The sequence below is a fragment of the Cetorhinus maximus genome, chromosome 11 (genome assembly GCF_964194155.1).
Source record: "Cetorhinus maximus chromosome 11, sCetMax3.hap1.1, whole genome shotgun sequence".
NCBI lineage: Eukaryota > Metazoa > Chordata > Chondrichthyes > Lamniformes > Cetorhinidae > Cetorhinus > Cetorhinus maximus.
In genome coordinates this window covers 91,693,866-91,714,254 of record NC_135889.1, presented here as the reverse complement: position 1 = coordinate 91,714,254, position 20,389 = coordinate 91,693,866, and the positions used below count along the sequence as shown (strand labels likewise).

Here is a 20,389-nt window from a genome sequence, read left to right as displayed (position 1 = left end):
TGAAGAGGCACTATGCACTTTACTTACACATATGTTGGGTAATTACCAGGTGTGGATTATGTCAGTTCAAGGGATGATTAATGTCAACAAAGTGAGACTGAAGCACACGATAAGGCTATTTATTTCAAAGGACAACTACTCAAAATTGCCACTGGAGTAACACATATGCCAGTAGGGGCCAGCGAATGGAGGGGTTCCACCATTATAGAGAGAGCAGGAAAAGCCACTGGTAAATACAAACATTGGCTGAATGCACAAGATGTGGGACAGAAGGTAAGAAGGAGTGGCAAAATGAGGTAGAAATGTGGAAGGCCAGAAAACGCAATGAGAGTTCTGAAAATGGACTGGGAAGCGACCACGGGCTTGGAAAAAGCACTCTGATCATAGGAGGGAGAGATCATGAAGCAGTAGTCTGGAAGGTGACAAGGCAAGTAGAGGTCATAGTTTGACAAGAACAGGGATCATAGAACAGGCTAGGAATGCCACTAGAAATAGAAGCCCTTATGATCGAGAAGCTTTAGTGGCTACTAACAAATTAGAAGATAAGTTGACAAAGGATGTCAAACAAAAAGTTGGAAAGTATTTGGTGTATACACTGAAATATCAGACAGGGGACAGCCAGCTTTATCACTCAGGTGGATGCGCATAGAAAAGGTACTTCTGGATGGCACGTATAAGGCTAAAGCTAGAATAGTGGCTCTGCGTTTTGAAGAAATACTTTGTGATCAAAGTGTCAGGGTGAATTCCCCTACTGCAGGAAAAGTGAGTTTGAAGATTTTCTTAGCTCTTTTAGCAAAATATTCCTGGAAATATAAATTGATTTATCTAAAAACTGCATTTTTGCAGGGTGAGAGATTTCAAAGGGAAATGTTTTTGAAATGATCTAAAGAAACTGGCGAAATAGAAGGGATACAGTGGAAGTTAAACAAACGTGTTTATGGGTTGAATGATGTATCAAGGGTATGATATTTCTCAGTTAGGTTGGTCCTGCTGAAAATGGGTTGTATTCAGCCAAAGGCAGACCCAGCAATGTTTTTATATCACAAAGAGAAACTAGCAGGCATCTTTATAATGCATATTGATGATTTTCAGTGAGGAGGTTCTGCAGAATTTGAGCAATGGGTGATAGATAATATAAAGGAGTTTAAGATTGGAAGTCAGGCTTTGAGGGCCTTTAAATATATAGGGTTAAACATTAAACAGAATAAGTCAGGATTGACCTTGAATCAACAATCTTAGAAAATGTCAATCGCATCCCAATAAATCGGCAGGTCCTCACAGAAAGAGGATCTTGCATCCAAGGAAGAAACAGACCAATTAAGAAGTTTGTTTGGACAGTTGAACTTGTTGTGCACTCCGACTTGCCCTGATGTCAGTTATGATGTATTGGAACTGAGTACTATGATGAAACATGCTACAGTTGAGGAAGTTCTGAGATCGAATAAAACATAAAAGAAATTACATCCAGAGAAACGCACACTCAAGTTTCCAATCTTGGGTGTTCCAGAAAATATGAGGTTAATCGTTTTTAGCAGTGCTTCATATGCCAATCTTTCAGATGGATATTCTAGTACAGCAGAGTTTATCATGTTCTTGGTGGTTATTGCTTATAGTTTAAGGTCTTTTTGTAGTTTATAATTGTATATTCTGTAGTAACGAGGATCAGGAAAGAAGCACCCTAGAATAATTGATTTAAAAGATTTAATTTAAAGGGATAAGTCATGGCAGGAGAGCCCAAAGCCATGGTGTGCTCCTCGTGCTCCATGTGGGAAGCCGGGGACATTTCCGGAAGCCGGGGACATTTCCAGTGCTGGGGACCAGCATGTGTGCAGGAAGTGTGTCCAGCTGCAGCTCCTGGAAGCTCGGGTTTCAGAGCTGGAATGGCGGCTGGGGACACTGTGGAGCATCCATGAGTCTGAGAGCATCATGGAAAGTACATTTAGAGAGGTGGTCACACCGCAGATGAAGGGACGAGGGAGGAAGGGAATGGGTGACCACCAGGCAGTCCAAGAGAAACAGGCAGGTAGCTCAGGAGTCCCCTGGGGTCCCGCTCGCAAATCGGTATTCCATTTTGGAGGCTGATGAGGGCACTGGTTCCTCCATGGAGTGCAGACAGAGCCAAGCTTCTGGTACCACAAGCAGCCTGTCTGTACAGGAGGGGAGGAAGAGCAATAGTAATTGGGGATTCTATAGTCAGGGGAACAGATAGGCGTTACTGTGGCCGTCAACGTGACTCCAGGATGGCGTGTTGCCTCCCTGGTGCCAGGGTCTGAGATGTCACAGGGCATCCTGAAGGGGGAGGGTGATGAGGCAGAGGTCATGGTACATGTTGGCACCAATGATATAGGTAGAAAGAGGGGTGAGGTCTTGAATCAAGAATTCAGGGAGTTAGGCAGTAGACTAAAAAACAAGACCTCTCGGGTTGTAATCTCTGAATTACTTCCAGTGCCACGTGCAAATGAGCTCAGAAATAGGAGAATAGCGCAGATGAATATGTGGCTTAAGAGTTGGTGCAGGAGGGAGGGTTTTAGATTCCTGGATCACTGGGACCGTTCCTGGGGAAGGTGGGACCTGTACAAGCGGGATGGTCTACATCTGAACCAGATCGGGACTAGCATCCTTACAGGCGGGTTTATTGTGCTGTTGGGAGGAGCTTAAACTAATTCAGCAGGGGGAGGGGACACAGAATGTTAGCAGAATAGGGACACGTCATAATACAGTAAAACAATCAAGTCAGAGGGAGTACAGCTGTATTGTTTCAAGGGAGTAAGGTAAGGCTGGATGGCCTCTACTTTAATGCCAGGAGTATTACAGTTAAAACGGATGAGTTAAGAATGAGGATTGACACGTGGAATTGTGATATAGTATCCATCACTGAGATGTGGTTGAGGGAGGGGCAGGATTGGCAGCTCAACATTCTGGGATATAGAGTCTTCAGGCGAGACAGGGGAGGGGGTAAAAGAGGAGGAGGAGTTGCATTATTAATTAAGGAGTCAGTTACTGCAGTAAGGAGAGATGATATCTTGAGGGGACATCGAATGAAGCTTTGTGGGTAGAGTTTAGGAATAAAAAAGGGGCACCCACATTGTTAGGTGTTTATTATAGACTCCCAGAGAGTCAGCGGGAAATTGAGGAGTACATATGTGCACAATTTGCAGAGATGTGTAAAAACAATAACAATAGGGTAATTATATTAGGTGATTTCAACTTTCCCAACATTAATTGGGATAGACATAGTGTTAAGGGCTTGGATGGAGTGGATTTCCTGAAATGTGTGCAGGAGAACTTTTTAGGTCAATATGTAGAGGGTCCAACAAGGGACGGCGCAGTGCTGGACCTAATTCTGGGGAATGAAGCTGGACAGGTGGCTCGGGTGGCGGTGGGGGAGCATATTAGTGATAGCGACCACAACATGGTACAATTTAAGCTTGTTATGGACAAAGAATTAGACAAGTTGCAAAAAATGTTTTAGATTGGGGGAGAGTGGATTTTACTAAAACAAGGCAGGATCTGGCCAAAGTAGACTGGGAACAGCTACTTGTGGGGAAATCTACAGAAGAGCAGTGGGGGGGCATTCAAAAAGGAAATGGGGAGGGTAGAGGCTCAACATATTCCCTCTAGAGTGATAGGAAGGAGTAACAAGCCTAGAGAACCAGATGGATGACCAGAGATATTCAGGATACGAAGAGAAGGAAAAGCGATGCGTTTAGCAGGTACAAGGGGAGCAAATCAGCGAAGGCATTAGTGGAGTACAGAAAGTGCAGAGTGGAGCTTAAGAAAGCAATTAGGAGAGCAAAGAGGGGATATGAGAGAGCTCTGGCTGGTAAAAGTAGGGAAAATCCCAAGATATTCTATAAGTATATCAATGGGAAGAGGATAACCAGGGAAAGAGTAGGGCCCCCCATTAGGGACCAATCTATGGGTGGAGCCAGAGGACATCGGTAGAGCATAGAACGAATACTTCACATCTGTCTTTACCCAAGAGAATGAGGATGAAGGTATGGAACTCGGGGAGAGAGACTGCGAGGCTCCTGAGCAAATTGATATAGGTAGTGACAAGGTATTGGAGGTATTGGCAGGCTTAAAAGTGGACAAATCTCCAGGTCCGGATGATTTGTGTCCCAGACTGCTGAGGGAGGGAAGGAAGGAGATCGCAGGGGCTCTGACCCAAATTTTCAATTCCTCTCTGGCCACGGGGGAGGTGCCAGAGGACTGGAGAGCAGCTAATGTGGTTCCGCTATTTAAGAAGGGTTGTAGAGATAAGCCAGGGAACTACAGACCAGTGAGTCTCACATCAGTGGCAGGGAAATTATTGGAGAAAGTTTTGAAGGAGAGAATCTATCTCCGCTTGGAGAGGCAAGGATTGATCAGGGATAGTCAGCATGGCTTTGTCAGAGAGAGGTTATGCCTAACAAATTTGATTGAATTTTTTGAGGAGGTGACCAGGTGTGTAGATGAGGGTAGTGCAGTTGATGTAGTTTATTTGGATTTCAGCAAAGCCTTTGACAAGGTCCCACTGGGAGACTTATAAAGAAGGCAAATATACATGGGCTACAGAGTAATTTAAAATTGGCTTAGTTGTGGGAGACACAGGGTGATGACAGAAGGCTGCTTTAGTGTCTGGAAGCCAGTGTCCAGTGGCATACCACAGGAATCTGTGCTGGGACCCCTATCATTCACCATTTATATAAACGACATAGATGACTATGTGGGGGGTAGGATTAGTAAGTTTGCGGATGACACAAAGATTGGCCGAGTGGTTAACAATGAGGTTGAGTGTCTTGGGCTACAGGAAGATATAGATGGGATGGTCAAATGAGCAGATAAGTGGCAGATGGAATCTAACCCTGAAAAGTGTGAGGTGATACACTTTGGAAGGAGTAATTTGACAAGGAAGTATTCAATGATCGGAATGACAGTAGGAAATTCTGAGGAACAAAGGGACCTTGGCGTGTGTTTCCATAGATCTCTGAAGGCGGAGGGGCATGTTAGTGGGCTGATGAAAAAGGCATATGGGACCCTTGCCTTTATCAATCGAGGCACAGATTACAAAAGTAGGGAGGTCATGTTGAAGTTGTATAGAACCTTGGTGAGGCCACAGCTGGAGTACAGTGTGCGGTTCTGGTCGTCACATTATAGGAAGGATTGCACCGGAGGGGGTGCAGAGGAGATTCACCAGGATGTTGCCTGGGATGAAACATTTAAGTTATGTAGAGAGTTTGGATTGACTTGGGTTGTTTTCGTTGGAGCAGAGAAGACTGAGGGGCAACCTGATCGAGGTGTACAAGATTATGAGGGGCATGGATAGCTGGATAGGGAGCAACTGGTCCCCTTAGTTGAAGGGTAAGCCACGAGGGGACATAAGTTCAAGGTGAGGGTCAGGAGGTTTAGTGGGGGGATGTGAGGAAAAACCTTTTTACCCAGAGGGTGGTGACAGTCTGGAATGCGCTGCCTGGGAGGGTGGTGGAGGCAGGTTGCCTCACATCCTTTAAAAAGTACCTGGGTGAGCACTTGGCTCGTCATAACATTCAAGGCTATGGGCCAAGTGCTGGTAAATGGGATTAGGTAGGTAGGTCAGGTGTTTCTCACGTCTCGATGCAGACTTGATGGGCCGAAGGGCCACTTCTGCTAAAAATAAAAAAAAAAATTCTAATAAATGTTGTCCATTGCCTGGGAAGCGAAGAAAATAAAAAGGGTAGTTTCTAGCACCTAGCTGCTGAACCAGTGGTGTTAGTAGAAGTAATAGATATGGGTATGTACTTATCTGATATACTGAAGGAAATCCTATGTAAGGTGCATACTGAGAAAAGTTTGCCCATAAAATGCAATGTGGTTAACTATTTTCTTTGGGACAGTGTTCATTTGACAAAGGGTGTCACTGAAAAAAGATTGAGGAGTGACCTTGCTGTAGTGTAAAGGAAACGTTGGAAAGAAGAGAGAATTCCAAAATAAAATGGGTGGATGCAAGTCACCAATTGTCAGACTCTTTCACAAAGAGAGGTGCTTGCTCTAAGAAAGCATTAGATATACTGGAAGAGAGATGCGCTGTGTTATAAGGAGAATATGGAAGACCAATATTTTCTTAGATTGTTTTGTAATTATTTATATAAGGCAAAGAAGAAAAAATATTTTTGTTTAAAAAAGGTGAAAAATGGGATCTATTAATGGTTGTACTATAATGTGCGACATAGTAGATGAAAAAATATGATTTTGTTTCTTTTGCATTAGTTTGAGACATTGTTCATATATTTTCAACAGTCTTAATTTAAAGAAAAGAGCCAAAGTCTTATCAATTATATTGTTAAGGTTTGTTAATGCCATTTACATTGTTAACAGGAACAGATGATGGCCATTTGATCATCTATAAATCAGGGATAGCTGGTACACTGGGTGGAGGTGAGGAGTGTTGACTCTGAACAAAGTCAATAAACTCTCTCAACAAGGAAAGCTCTGTGTCTTAGTTTTGACTTCACCAACTGGCGTGTATCCTGTTAACAAATAAAACATTGGCCTTTTGGATTTTGTAGTTAATAATGAAGCGACCGTCCTCACCTCTGACCTCGAATGAAGATGCCCACAAATACTCAACGTTAACTTGATTATGGTTTTAATTGTAGGTGATCAGCAACAGTGATCTCACCTGGTAGGCTAAGCAGTCATTGAAGAATTCTTACAGACAGAAAACCAAGGAATAAAATGCGCATATTATCTTCTACTTCTCAGTCATTCTTTCCGAATGCACTAATTTTTAATTTGAAATATTATGAAGTAATTTAAAAGAAATTCTATTAAAAGCCTATGGAATTTTTATCATAATGGAGAATTTTGACATTTGACAAATGTAACATTAGTTTTTCAGGGCCAGAGAGGTTGTTCATTTATAATTCCTACTTCGTACACTGTTAAAACCCGAGTTATACCTTTTTCAACAAGGCAGAACTTTCTCAAGTTTTTTCAGTGACTAATAGCAAAAAGTTAAAGTTCACACCAAATCAAGTATCACAAAGATATACTATATGGAATTAATTTGATATGTCATCGACTGGTTTCACACATTAAACTTTTAAAAAAGGGCCATTTCACTGAAAAATAAAGGCATTGACACAGAATGGCTGCCAATTTGCATCTGTGTAGCCGTAGTTCATTTCATGGAGATATAGGATCTATGGAGGCAACAACAGACAGTTACCTTCCTGGAGATGTGAAAAGCTTCCTTCCTATCTCCTCCAAATGGAAGTATGAACCATTCAGGAGTTAATTGCAGGAAAATTAAAAATTAATCACCTCCGCTATCACAATGGTTAAGACATGAGCTGATCGGCTTCCTTTTAGAATACAGTTAAGTCCCGCCGTTCATGGGGTTACGTTCCTGCAAAACTTCGCAAACGGCGAAATCGCAAACAACGAGCGTGCTTTTCCATGTTACTGAATTAGATAGGTTCCAGCCATGTGAGGGGAACATTGGTTTGGGCGGTTACTCTGCTCTAAATTGTGGTGCAGTATCTGTATTCGACAGACGGGGGAGCCTCTGAGCAATACATCGGTGGAGATTTCAAAAGGAACATGTCCGAATTGCGCTGCAATGACGGCTATTTCCGTGTTAATCCTTTCATTCGGGCTGCACTTCAGTTGCAACCATTCCGGTCTCTGCTCTGTTATGGCTGTTGCCTCCCTAGGGTAAGAAGAGAGAGGGAGAAGAAACTGCAGATGAGCAAACACTGCTCATGCGATGCGCGATTGTGTGCGCAAAGCGCAGGTGAGTGAAAATGCGAGTCAGGAAGTCACAAACTGTGGGACTTTACTGTATAAAGCTTCCATGGAGAGCGGTATTGTGAGACGATCTTTTGTGTGGATGCTTGAATTTGGGATTTGGCGGAGATATTCTAGCTGCTGGAGCTGCTGTCTCTCTTCTGTGTCTCTCTCTCTACACAATATTCCATCGAAGCTTTGAACCCTGTTTTGCTGAGTTAAAGGTGTATCTACATTCCTACAACAGACAGACTCTACTAATAGTCATTGGATTTCTACAACAGTGTTTCCTGGAGAATAGGGACATACCAGCCACAACTTTAAACTAACTGCCTCAGCTGAAGAGCCTATGCCTCTGGATACAATCAGTAAATCTTTATTGACTCCTTTTTTTTCCATCTGCACTTTAACTTGGCCAAGTTTAACATCTGATTCTCTGTAAAGTTGTATTTTTTCTGCATGCTTGGGATTTGAGTGTGTGTTTGTGTGCATTCGCGGGAAGTAGGATATATTTGTACATTTTTAACATTAATATTTTTACCTGGATGGGTTTTAGTACAATAAAACCAATGCTGTGCGTGTTTAACTGAAGAATATCTGTCTGGCTTAAATCTTACAAACTTCACACAGTCGAGTGCATTATGAATTGGCAATACAGCACCCTTTTTAAAATCCAAAACCTCTGCTCCAACCTAACGGGTAATGGGAAAAGAGGAAAACCAGCTTATCCTTCCTCGCCTGGTTACAACACAAGTGATTTCTATAGATCCATCTGTGGGGACTTGAGCAGTGTACCGTGTGGTAGAGAAGAGAATCCCTGATGGGAACTTCTGGATTTCCATGTTTAACTGTGCATGTGTGGACTCACAAAATTTGCTGTCATTTCAATGTTGTAATGACAACGCTGAAAATGTTGACATCCTTACAACTGAAAACTCTGGGCCATTTACCTTTTTCAATTACAGTTTAGAATCAGACTAGTTTAGAGGTACAAAATCAAAGAAAAGCTCATAGAGTTACATGTCAAACAGCAACTAAATGGAACAAAAAGAGATTTTATGCCAAGATATCCAAGCATGGTCAGTCACACTGATATGTTAGTTGTCATGAAGAGATATTAATGTCTATAATGTTGTTGGAAATTATTTTTAAATTGGAATTGTAGTAGAGTCTGTGTCTATGTGTGTGTCTTAATTGCATTAAAGCCAGCTAGTCTGGGTGCTTTGATGTATAGTAGTTTGAGATGTTAATTAGATAAACATAAGGAGTAGAAGGTAAAGAGTAAATTTGCATTTGTTGAATAAACCATTCAAAAGAATGGGTAAAATCTTGCACCCAGCTGGGAGACACCAAGCAATATGTTTATATTACTGATAAAATTGGTGGAATGAAAGGATTATTGTCAGGAGAGGTAAAAAATTTTTAAAAAGCTAGCATTACAATGGAAAATTTACATTCAAAGGGGAAGCTAGGTATAAACAGAAAGGAGCTTGTGTGTACAAGCCAGGGAGAGGCATTTAAGATCTAACCAGCTTGTAAGCCGACAGCTGTCTGAAAGGAACCAAATTGCAAGGGACCTCATTTTGAATTTGTGCAGTCAAATGTGCTTTGCCTGTTTAAAGCCTATGAGTTTTTGTTGCCTTGTTGAAGATTTATCTGGGAGTGATAAATTTGGGGATTTGTTTAAAGTCATTATGGCAGTGTATTTTTTGTAGACATGTATGTGTTTAATTTGTTTTTATATAAAACTTAATTAAACATTAATTAATTTAAAAAACCTCCAGAGGCTTGGTGGTCTTATTCCTGAATTCAGAGCTGCATCTCAAACATACCAATTGAAAATATAGGTTATGACAGTTGTTCAAGTTTCCCTCTGGGATTTAAACAACTCAGCCTTTACCAGCTACTGTGTCATAACATTGTTCAATGCAAAATAAGCTCTTTGGTGAAAAAAAAAATGTGCAAACTGAGTTATTGATCCACATTAGCTTTTCCTTATAATTTAACTCTGGTATAATCATATAATGAGAAAACATGTTGATTGTCATGTATTAGAGGTGAGAGGAATGTATGAAAGTGGCAATTGCAAGAAGAATTTAGATTTGTTGTGGGATATCTAAAGACATGAGACGCAGTCAGCTGCTGGTGAAAGTTTATTCTATATAAGTATGTATACAGGGATAGCAGATTGCTCTAAGGTTACAGTTTCTTCTATATATCTATACCATCCTCACGATACTTCATCATTGACTTACATTGTTCATATCTCACACGTCTAGTTCTGTAATTCTGCAATTACAGACTGAGTCACGGAATGACCTGACCTTTCACACAAATGACACCAGTAGTTTGTTCAAAAACACAAACTTGCTTTATCTAGCCTTAATACATCATCCAGTCATCCACTTATCTTAGCCTGACCCTGAAGTCAGGCATCAGCTTTTCCATTCAGTCATCCACTTATACTAGCCTAACCAAAAGGTTACATTTCTTACTAGGAATACTAGTGATACCTTTTACTGCAAGCACTTTTAAATCTTAAACCAGCACTTTTGTCAAGCTTGAGTATCCCATTGTACACAACTTCAGATTCAAAGGGTCCGATCAGTCTAAATTCTGAGCTTAGAACTGTAAAATGTTTGAGTCTTCAAACTATATTGCCTAGTGTGTGGCTGTAAGTACTACATAATTATGTGTATACTTAAGCACTATTGTACATACCATTATACTTAATAAATCTATGAAAGCTTCTCCTCAATGTTTCAAGAATCCTATTGATTTTGAGGAACAGATCGAACATCTCATAAATAAAATCATTGTCTAGAACAGATATGATTTAACTCGTATATGTCTGTGCCAGCCGTCCTTGATCAATCTAGATGAGTATTAATGTCTACATTATGTTCTATAGAAGCTTACTCACTATCCTTGTTAGGCTTTTAGTTTAGATTCACTGAAGTGGTTCTTTTTTTCCAACTTATTAGACCTCTCCGCTGCAAAAATAAACTTGTGTTCCTGTGCAATTTAACATTCATTTTGTCTTCCAATCTAGTTCCCTTGATATTGAAAATGTTTGTAACCTCTGTTTAATCAAAAATATTCAACAGACCTATAGACAGGAACAAAATCCTAAAAGGAATTATAATTATTTGAAATAAATTAATTTTTAAATAAAGGGGAAGCTAAGTGTGGGGGAATTGCTTTTAATGTAATGTAATTTATCTCCAATTCAGTTTTACTTAAAACATGCTGGGAAGAAAATTTAATTACCTGCCCCTTTTTCCCACTCCCTGCCCAGTTCTCGAGAAGCCACAATCATCATCATTTCTTTCCCCCTTTATTTCTCCCAATTCCTATGGAGTCTAACACCCTGAATCTCAAACAATCAACAAATCATTAATGCAGTCAGCACTTGTTGCCCATCCCTAATTGCCCTTGAACTGAGTGGTTTGCTAGGCCATTTCAGAGGATAGATAAGAATCAACCACATTGTGTGGGTTTGAGTCACATCATAGACCAGATATGGATGGCAGCTTTCCTTCTAAAGGACATTAATGAACCAGATAGGTTTTTACAACAATCAATGATACCACTACTGAGATGAGTTTTCAGTTCCAGGTTTTTCTATTAATTTAATTTAAATTCCACCAGCTGCCGTGGTGGGATTTGAACCCATGTCCCCACAGCATTAGCATAGGCACCTGGGTTAATAGCCTAATGACATTACCATTACGCCACCATCTCCCAGTTATTTGGAAAATGTCGTAGACTGGAAATCTGTCAAAACTGGTGAGTAAGGAATAGATTTGTGTGAAAGTTATAAGATACCAATGGAAGATTTACTCTTTATTAGGGAAACATTATATATTGTGAATATGTTTATGTAATAAGCATCTATGATTTTGCATAGCAGATATCTTCACCTGATGTATCAATTAACTTTTTCATATGAAAGCAAGTGAAGGACTCGTGCTAAGTATAGTAATGGATGATCAAATGCTTCATGGTGCTGTAAGTCAAAAGCTGTTTGAATTATCTATATCATGTAATCAGGTAGGGTTGAATAATATTCTATTGTTTTTAGGTCAGATTAAAACAGCTTTCTCTGTTTTATTTATTTTACAACTGTTTCTTTGTTCCCCAGAAAAATAATCAAAGGTGCCATGATCCGCCCAAAAGGATCATACCAAAAGTCAGACTGTGGCAAATATCAGTATTTGAATTAATTTTGAGTTCTGAGATTACAATCTGGTCCTGCAAATAAATTAAAAATTTACTTTCTGGAAGTTAATGTTTGTTTGCACTAACTGCTTTATTTGGTAGTAAGTTTAATCTTCAGCATGAGAAGAGTTAAAGTTCTCTTTGTAATCTGTAATTAATTTTTTTTAAGCAAAATGTCAATTGCAAGGCTTAACCTATATTCTAAAAATTTTTAAATAGAGTTGAAGAAGCCATGAAAAAAGTCCAGCAGATCCAGCAACGCCTTCCCTCTTTATTCTCTGAGGACAAATGCTCGGAAGATGAATTTGATACCATGCTGTTGACACTGCCTGAAAAGCTTAATCAGAGATTGCTTCCTTTCCAAAAAGAAGGAATCAAGTTTGCCATTGAGAGAAATGGCAGGTAAGCAAACCGTTCTCATTTTGGAATTGTGATCATAAGCCTTTTAATTGCTGATCTCCCATGGTATTGTACATAGGGGTTTGGATCATACTTGATGTTTATCAGCTAATGTTACCTGCCGCTTAAAGGCCATGCCTTATACATTCTTTAGAAATTCAGGTAATAATAGCTGGGATTGAATGGAGGTGAGGAATTTGCTTGTAAATTTAAAGCCCTAGGTCAGTGGGAGTGTATTCTTTAAAGCTTGTTTCACTTTTATAGCCAAGTGTGAATCTGATGTGTGACAGATGTAGGACACTTGCTTTTACTGGGGCAGAGAATACTGGAAGATGACGTCTTTAAACCTGGCAACCCTGAAAGTACTGCATAATTAATTATAGACTTCTTCTAGATTGTGTCAAAACAATGTTTAATTGATTCTAAATATTGTTGATGAAGGAAAAGTGCACATGACTCCCAACAAGGCTATTTGGTTCCAGGTCACTATCCTACGAGTGCATGTCAGTTTATACTTTTCAATTCCATGTGTCTGAAACTGCCAGGAGCCAGGGCATCCAGATGTTATTTTCTTCCTCTTAGCTGAAGTTACTTAATAGCCAAGATTTTGTGGTCAGCGACAAAGCGACAGTGCTTGCCACTGACCAGGAAGAAAACTGCCCACAAACATCTATGGTCTTTGGCGTGAATTTCACATTTCCCAACATTAATTTGAATCTGGCGCCAAGTCAAGGGGGTCTTCAGCAATAGTGATGTCATCAAGCAGGGTTAGCAGCCAATCACATAAAGAATTCTCACGGATGGCAAACCAGAAATAAAATGCACTGGTTATTTTTTCAGTATTTTGCTTTGTAAATTTTATGAAATAAAATTGGGACATACTCATTAAAAGCTGAAATATCATAAGCTTAAAAAATAATTGTATTAAATATGGAACTTTTATCAGAATGGAAAAATTGACAGAAAATTAGTCTTCCAGGGCCAGAGAGATTGTTCAGTCATTAAGACTTTGTATGCTGGTAAAAATGCAGTTCCACCTCATTACCAGGGTGGAACCTTTTTGCAAATTTTTAATATGCCCACTAAAGGAAACTCTCATCAATTCAGTGACCTCTAAAGACTGCTGTCTGCAGGGACATCAACAGTGCACCATGTGGAGGAACAGGGTATCACTGACAGTAAGTTCTGGATTTCCACATTAAACTGTGCATGCCCAGATACCAGAAGTTGCTGCCAGTTTCACAATTGTAATGATGCTGAACACTGACAGTCTCGCTGTCATTACAATGGCAGAATCCCAGCCCACAGCGTTATATAGCTGACAATTCACAACTTCATCTGAATGGAGGCACAATTATGCCACAGCAGCAACTTGCATTTAACATAGAGAAACAGATCCCAGGCACTGCAGAATCACAAGGAAAAAATGCATTTTCAGCCAAAAAGAAGATTTTAGGAGGGGTTGGAGAGGTGGGTTTTAAGCAGGGCCTTAAAGGAGGTGGAGTGTTTAACAAGGGAATTCCACAGGTGAACTACCGTCTGATTTGTAAGCTAACATTGCAAATGCTAGAACCAGTCTAAAATTCCGCTGTTTTTTTCTTACTGTTTCATGGGATGTGGGTGTCACAAGCAATGCCAGCATTTATTGGCCGCCCCTAATTGCCCTTGAACTGAGTGACTTACTAGGCCGTTTCAGAGGGCATTTAAGAGTCAACCACAGTGCTGTGGGTTTGGAGTTACATGTAGGCCAGACCAGGTACGGACAGCAGATTTCCTTCCCTAAAGGACATTAGTGAACCAGATGGGCTTTTATGACAATCAGTAGTTTCGTGGTCACCACTACTGAGTATAGTTTTCAATTCCAGATTTATTAGTTGAATTTAAATTCCACCAGCTCCTAGTTGAACCCATCTCCCCAGAGCATTAGCTTGGGCTGGATTACTAGTCCAGTGACATTACCACTACACCAGCATCTCCTTTAATTTTTTTTTTTGCACTGTAGACACCCAAAGATCAATTTGAAACCCTTTGTACCCGTGGAAAATAAATTGCAAATTCCTGCCATAAGTCAATTTTGTGTAGCGTGCAGTAATTTTCATTGGTAAAAATGGGGTTTAGCAATAATACAGAATAGTGTGATTTCATTTGAGAATGTTTGCGTTCGAGTGGGCATATAGAGAGGAGCAAACTGTTCTTTTCAGGCAATTAATGTGTAAGTATATAATATCTTTTGCTGCATTTCGTACTCCCAAAAGCTCTTGCACTCTTGGAAATGATCTTTTGTAAGGCATTATAAAGGTTATGAAAAATATATTTTCGTATATTAGCTATACCAGTGTATTTTTGACAGACCTGAGAGTGCTTCCCAGGGAGCCTGAGGCAATAACCACGAGATGTATGTAGGAGCAGAGTTGCGTGGTGGTAAAAGGCTATATGAGGTGGCAGAAATCATGTCTTAAACCCATTAACTAAGATTACATCGTGCAACAAGGCGAAGGAGTTAGCACTTGGGGAGGGGGGGGAAGACAAACATTTGCAGTTCAAGTTGGTCATTGTTCTTGAATCTAAGTTTCCATGATTTTGGTTTGGGAAATAATCTTTGGTCCTGAAAAATGAACTGTCGGTCTCTAGGCAATATCTTCTCGTGCACATTTCCTACCTGCCACATAAAATCTGGTTAGTCACGGGTGGTAAACAAGAAAGTCTGAATAAAAACTCTTTTTTTTGTGATAAATTAATTTTCAGCTAACAGCACATTACCCACCTTCAGTGTAGTCGAGGAATATTTTTAATGCAAACCTTTTTTTAAACTTTATTCTGTAGAGCTGCACAATCGGGCTGGTTCATGGAAGATTTTATGTTCAGCAATATGCAAATGAGTTTGAATGGAATCTTGAGCAAACGAAGCTTGTTAAAATTAACGAAGGTTTGAGTGCAATTTGTGCCTGGGTCGCCTGTTGTGCCCAAAGAAGAAACTCTTGGTCGTTGTATACTTTTACACTAATTATCTAAAAAGAATAGTCTGCTTTTCAGTATTCTGCTGCACATACCCTGCCTTGCATTTCAATCAATCCTTTACTCTCTGCTCTATAATGCATTAAATTCAAATCATTATTCTTACCTATAAATAACTCAAAGGCATTGCTTGATAGCAGCCCTGTGCTTTCCTTCACTATATTCCCTTTTGAATCCTCCAGCCCTTCAAATTTGGCCTTCTGAGTATCCTCCCACCAGTGGATGTACAGCATTCAGCAAACTTGGTTCTACTGCTTGCATCTCGCTCCGTAAACTTCTCTCTTCCCTTCTCTCCACTTTGTTAAACTTCCTCAAAACCCATGTGTTAGGCCCAGTCTTTGGATATTTCTTCCAGACTCAGCATCTATTTTCATTATGCCTGCTATATTTGTGGGGCCTCTTGGGACTCAGTTTGCATTTAAAATGATATATGAATGCAAGTTGTTTTAAAGATAAATCGATGTGTGCAGAGTTCATACTTATGCTCTAAAATAATATTTTTCGTGTTTCACTATAGTGTAGTAAATGTCAACAGCTGGTTATGATTTGCAATATTTATATATTTGCAGACAATGATCTCTATCCTACACCTTTATGTATCGACATGTAATTTATTTTTAAGAGCTATGACCAAAAGAAAAAAACTAGATCCATTTTGAAGTGGAGACTAAGGAATCCTTGATCTGCAGTGTTAGGGCTTTGTATGTAGGTGGGGAAATGAAATATTGTGGATGTGCTAGAAAGCTGACTCACAGCAGTGGGGGATATCTCAGGAGTATCAAGAAGCAATAAGATTGTGATGTTTTTTGACTTCTGTTTGACATTTGGATTTTATTAACTTGGACTTGGTAAAATTGAACTGCACTATTTACAATTTAATATATTTAATTTGTATTACTTGCATACACTTTAAAGCCACCTAGTCTTTTTCCCAATAGAATATTGCTGATTCTGAAATGCAAATTATCTACATAAGTGTCTCTTGCTTTTTTTTCTTTTCAGTATCTCTTCTTACCCTTTTCATCAACATATATTCATTCAAGTCCCAATTAACTGAAATTGCAAATGAAAGAGTTAAGTAAGATTAGCAGGAATTCTACTAACATTTCTTACTTTGTATATTGTTGCGTGTGGCTCTCCCCCTTCTGTATGTATTTCTAGCCTTCAGCTTTTCTTCAATGTGCAATGCTCTAATTCAGGTAAACAACATGCCCTCTGAAAGGCTATCTACCTTCTTGAGCAGAGTTTGCTACAATTACGATCACCCTGTCTCAACTATCTTCTCTGGTATTTTAGGCTGCTTTATTTTCAGTGATCCGTTTATCTTCTGTTGTGACGACCTTTGACCCAGAAGCAATACAGTAAGGAAAATTTGTAATAGTTTTAAAATGCCTGTGGAGTCTGCAATTGTTTGATGAATATGGCTATCTTCACCTTGAAGAATGAACAAGAAAAGTGATAAAGCTATGTAAAATGATTTCTGAAACAAATCTAGATAGAGCTGGAGATAGGCACTGTTGTGAGGTAGAAACATGTAGTCTTGACAAAGAATAAGATATGGTGTTTAAAGTTCAGCTTGGCTTGGTTCCCTCTTTGAAGGTAGCCACATCTGGTCTAGAAGAAACATCAATTTTGGCTGCACTTTCTGTTTGGAATTGCAAAATGTTTGTAAAGGGAACAGAGGATAGATCCTGGGTGGACTTGGTTTGTGTGTAGCAGGGAAGAGAAACCGAATGTTGATGATGCATTGGCTGCATTAAGTAGAAATGGAATGAAGCAAGAGCAGTCTCTTGATGGCATAGAAGAGACATTGGAGAAGGTTTGACAGATCAAATGCTGAGCAAAGACTCAGGAAAGATAAAGCACCATAGTCACAGTAACATAGAATATCATTCATGGCTTTGGCCAGGGTGTTTCTGATGTTTTAAGAAGCCCGCCTGGCTTGATTTGAACAGGAAAATCTGGGATAAATGAACATGATGTTGGAAACATTCAAGGGCTTTAGAAAATAAAAAGGAGGTTGGAGAAGAGTGGTATTTTGTGGGAATAGATTTTTCCTTGAGGAATTGATAATGGCACTTTCGAAGAGAATGACAGAGCTAGAGATAAGGATACCACTGTATGCCAGCCAGCTATTATTGGAAATGTACCAGCTGAGATAAAGAGCTGAGTAGCTCTTTGAAATGAAGTGAGAACTGAACAACTAGGAGGTGGGTTGCTGAACAAAATGTGCATTGAGAGGGCTGGGGAGGGAGGACGTTGGGCGAGAAACTGCAAAAAGATCGGGGCCCAAGGCTGGAGTGGTTGAGAGACAGGCAGCAGCGGACCAGAGGAAAGGATGGAAACAGTGAAAGCATTTGCATGCTGGCCTTGATCGCTGAGATGAAGAGGTGCATGAACACTTTTCCTTTAGTATTTGAGATGAGCAGACAGGGGGCAGTTGATCATGTAGAACCGCTGTTCTTGTCTTCCAGCATGATCCTTGATTAATAGGCTATTTTGGATGAAATGAGTCAGGCATAGTATTGTTTTATATGGCCGAGCCAGATTTTGCAATTGATGACTAAGTCAATCATGAGCTTAGAAGTATTCAAATGTGGATTCTTCTGACTTGCTGGAGCAAAGATGTGGAGCTGCAGCTTGCAAGTGATAAAGGTAGGACTAGGATTAATTTCCTGGGAACTAAGACATTTAAGGCAGATGGCCTTAATATCCATCATCTAGAAGGTGCAATTCAGGAGTATGATGGAATACTGTCCAGTTGCCTGGATGAGTGCAGGTCCAACAGCACTCAAAAGGCTTGACACCATCCAGGACAAAGCAGCCCACTTGATTGGCATCCATCCACCAACTTCAGCATCCACTACCTCAGTCATCGATGGACAGTTGCAGCAGTGTATACAAGATGCACTGAAGCAACTCACCGAAGCTCCTTTGACAGCATCTTCCAAACCTGTGACCTCTACCACCTAGAAGGACAAGGGCTGCAGGCACATGGGAACACCACCACCTGAAAGTTCCCCTCCAAGCAACACATCATCCTGCCTTAGAACTTTATTTCTGTTCCTTTACTGGTGCAGGATCAAAATCCTGGAACTTGCTTCCCAGTAGCACTAAAGGTACCTGCACCAGATGGACTGCAGCGGTTCAGTAAGGTGGCTCACCACCACCTTCTCAAGGCAATTAGGGATGTGCAACAAATGTTGGCCTTGCCAACAATGTCTACATCCCATGAGCAAATAAAAAAAAGGTGTTCTATGATAGAAAATAGATAATAGCTGTTTTCTTGTTTCATAGAATTTTGCATACCCTCTTGTCAATTTGCAAGCACAATTACAAATATGAGCACCATATATTTAGTACTAGCCTAATTTTATTGATCAATTTCATTTTTAATATGTACTAAAAATGGTTTGAATGCTTAACAACTGAATAGTTGTCTGACTATAATTTTGAATTTTATTTAGATTATAAGTGTCTGCACATTTATTGTTAAAAATGTCAAAGTGTTTCCATGTTGCAATGTGTGAATGCCAGCAAACTGCAAAGGAATTTGGCTAGAACAGACAAGAATCTCAAAAGCAAGATTGCCTTTTCAAGAAAATGGCTTTCCTTGCAGCAGGGTCTGAAAACCAGTGAATTGGAGACAAGATAAGGCCAGCAAGTCCACCAGGGAAACTAGGAATTCAGCTTTTGAGGACAGAAAAATTTAACATCTAGTGTCATTACTGAAACCTGCACATGCCAATGGGAAACAGAAGGATCACAATGCCGCCATGGGCAGGGAATGAAACTACAGTATTGCAAGTTTACACAGGCAAAACTGTTAAAATTTGGACATAGAAAATTATAGAAAGTGCATGCGAGTTCGAGATTTTTGATGTAGATAGATTGTATAGATCTTCTTTCAATCCACTATCAATATAGCTTTCAGACAATTCAAAGAATTCAACACTGGCTAATTTGTACCGTATTTAAGATTGTAGGATGGGAGAAGTTACTGCCATTGCCATCAAGCATAACATAGCAATGGCACTTCAACAGAATCAAAACCCTTCTTCTTTTGCTTGAAGTGCAAGATTAGTTTGCAATTAATTCTGATCTCATTAAATAACTTTATTTTGCATTTTAAATTATCATAGCCACAAAATAAAATCAAAGATTGAGAGAAATACTGACACAATATCTTTAGTCTTTTGTGGGCCAACCCAAGAGTAATTTTAGGCCCAACTCATCCTTTGTGTGCTGTTGCAAAAATAGGTTACCACAGCAACCAAAACCAAGTCTTCACAGTAGTTTGAAAATTAGGAGGCTCAAGCTAGGATATACTTCCAGTTAAAGTATTTGAAGTGTTATTTTACACAGCATGTTCCATTGAGAACATGTACTGAATGTACTGTTATTGTGGTCTGAATATAGCATCAGCTGCCAATCAAAATTACAATTAATATTTCAAATATCACTGGTTAGCATTCCAATCACCATAATAATTTTAACTGAAAGTTCACAATGAATGTATTTGAATCCTAGCTTCATCATCTTGTCATTGGTCCTAGGTTATTTTGATTTTGCTTAAGGAAAAGAACAATACTCAAAGAGGTTACAGCCATCAGCAAATAATGTATTATTATTGAAAGTAATTCTATATGAACCCTTTGGATTTGGGTTTAAATTGAATTTGTACATCTTATAGTAGAACACAGGCATTCGTCCCACAATTTGCATAGATGGAGAGAATAGCAACTTCAGGAGAGTAAAATTAAGCACTGATTGGGCTTTCTCTATTTTCTTGAACAAACTTTAAGTCAGCAGCAAGCATTACATATTTAAAATAATTAATGCTGAACTTGTGTGATATTGTTTGAAAATTTCTTTGAAGACAGTAATGATGTTTTAATTTTAAATATTTAAAATATGATTTTTCTAAAAATTTAATTCTCATGTTTTGCATCCCTGCATACATGACATTATCAAACAAAGTTCAGTCAATGTTTTACAGTTGGAT

The 20,389-nt window shown here is 39.5% G+C and overlaps 1 protein-coding gene across 2 annotated transcripts in view; it reads left to right on the top strand.

Moving 5' to 3' along the window:
- zranb3 (zinc finger, RAN-binding domain containing 3) overlaps positions 1–20,389 on the top strand; it is a 118,942-nt gene that overhangs the window by 15,653 nt on the left and 82,900 nt on the right. Inside the window, exon 2 of one of the 2 annotated variants that reach the window (XM_078552430.1) lies at positions 12,190–12,372. In XM_078552430.1, the coding sequence (XP_078408556.1) occupies positions 12,190–12,372 (183 nt within the window). Of the gene's footprint in view, positions 1–12,189; positions 12,373–20,389 lie in introns of those variants that run through there. The other variant, XM_078552431.1, reaches the window with a different exon arrangement.